Source organism: Corylus avellana, chromosome ca2 (assembly GCF_901000735.1).
Source record: "Corylus avellana chromosome ca2, CavTom2PMs-1.0".
Lineage (NCBI taxonomy): Eukaryota > Viridiplantae > Streptophyta > Magnoliopsida > Fagales > Betulaceae > Corylus > Corylus avellana.
Genome location: NC_081542.1, coordinates 27,442,815 through 27,444,952, shown reverse-complemented (window position 1 = coordinate 27,444,952; position 2,138 = coordinate 27,442,815). Strand labels below are relative to the sequence as shown.

Here is a 2,138-nt window from a genome sequence, read left to right as displayed (position 1 = left end):
GTACATTTTAATTTGGGGCTTGATTCCCATTGTACGTAAACGCAATTACTATGTATGTTTTAATATATAAGCTACATAGATTGTTAGTATTTAAATAATTATTAGCTTTCAATAATTCAAATAGTACCACTACTGACCCAATCCCCATCAACGTTAACCTGTGAGACCGAGTCATATAATATGACCTTTTCATCTACAAGTCGAGGCTTTTAACATTATCTCCAGTCCACTACCATTCCTCGTGAAACTCTTCCTCTCTTCCTATTATATATACCCTCGGCCTCTCTCCATCTCCCCAACATCCCCTCAACAAGAATCTTCACCTTCAAATTCTAAGCATTTCCAGGTAATCCCCGATAATCACCTTGGCGACCAATCATGGCTCTATCCACAAAGATCATCTACACTCATCTTCCCACCACACAATCCTCCAGCAAGACCAAGTTTTCTGTAGTCCATGCCCATCAACAAGCTCTTCTTGATCCCCCGAAAACAAAACCATCAAATCCGACTTCACGTCTTACTGAATCGCTCTCACATCTCCTCCACCTCCATCTTGAAACCCCTCCTCGGACGGAGCTTCACCAATCCATTTGGGACTCTTTTAGTGAAGAGAAACACTCCACTCCAACAACTTCTCCCAAGGAGGTGATAGCGCATAAGTGGTGTGAGATCCACGGTTCTTCAGATTGGGACAATCTTTTGGATCCTCTTCAACCTTGGCTCCGACGAGAGGTTGTCAAATATGGAGAATTCGCACAAGCAACATACGACGCTTTTGATTTTGAATCTTTCTCCGAGTATTGCGGGAGTTGCCGCTACAACCGCAAAAACTTGTTTGAGAAACTAGGCCTCACTAAAAATGGCTACAGAGTCACCAACTATATTTATGCCATGTCCCACATAGATATGCCTCAGTGGCTGGAGAGGTCACATTTGGTCAACACGTGGAGCAAAGATTCCAACTGGATGGGATATGTGGTGGTCAGCGATGACGAGGAGACATGTAGGATCGGACGGAGAGACAATGTGGTGGCATGGCGTGGAACTGTGGCGCCCTCGGAGTGGTACGAGGATATGCAAAGGAAGTTAGAGACATTTGGGAAGAGGAATGCCGAAGTTGAACATGGGTTTCATAGTCTTTACACTAGTAAGAATGAATCTACTAGGTACAACAAAACAAGCGCCTCAGAGCAAGTGATGAAAGAAGTGACAAGGCTTGTTGAATTGTATAGGGAAAAAGGTGAACAAGTTAGCCTTACAATCACCGGTCATAGCTTGGGTGGCGCACTGGCTCTCCTCAATGCTCACGAAGCCGCATCAACCATCCCCAACCTTCCCGTTAGCGTGATTTCCTTCGGCGCGCCGAGGGTCGGAAACGTGGCTTTCCGAGATGAGCTTCATCAGCTAGAAGTTAAAACATTGAGGGTGGTGGTTAAGCAAGACATGGTCCCTCGGATGCCAGGACTTGTATTCAACGAGGGTTTACAAAAATTTGATGATATCACGGGGACATTAAAATGGGTATACACCCATGTTGGAGTGGAATTGAAGCTCGATGTTCGTTCATCGCCTTACCTCAAAAGAAGATTGGATTTGGCAGGGTTCCATAGCCTCGAGACATACCTTCATCTTGTCGATGGGTTTCATAGTACTAGCACAACATTTCAGTCTGATGCAAGGAGGGATGTTGCCTTAGTGAACAAGGCATGTGACATGTTGGTTGATGAGCTTAGGATCCCACGTTGTTGGTATCAATTGGCCAACAAGGGATTAGTTTGTAATGCTCATGGAAGATGGGAAAAACCAAAGAGAGATCCTGAAGACATACCTTCACCTGCTAGGGAGAAAAGTGTTCATCCTTTTGTAGATAGAATGCAAACACATGATGTACTTGAATCTGTACTATATGCGGTATAAACTATAATTTTTTATTATAAAACAAAACCTAAATTGTGTTAGGACGTATTTGGTCTTAAGCCTAGCTCTAATTAATATCTAAAGCTATCATGCACACATATTCATAACCATATTTTTGCTAACGAAATTAAAAATAAAACATTTCTTCCAATATTGTTAACAGAGATTTAAAGGAATTTCAGATATTTAAAGCAATGCCTTTGTAGTCCGAAACTAAA

General features: G+C 42.6%; 1 protein-coding gene across 1 annotated transcript; it reads left to right on the top strand.

Moving 5' to 3' along the window:
* Positions 1 to 378: 378 nt before the first annotated feature.
* LOC132169490 (phospholipase A1-Igamma1, chloroplastic-like) lies at positions 379 to 1,920 on the top strand. Its single transcript, XM_059580520.1, has one exon. It carries the CDS (start codon positions 379 to 381, stop codon positions 1,918 to 1,920), a length of 1,542 nt encoding a protein of 513 aa, XP_059436503.1.
* Positions 1,921 to 2,138: the final 218 nt, after the last annotated feature.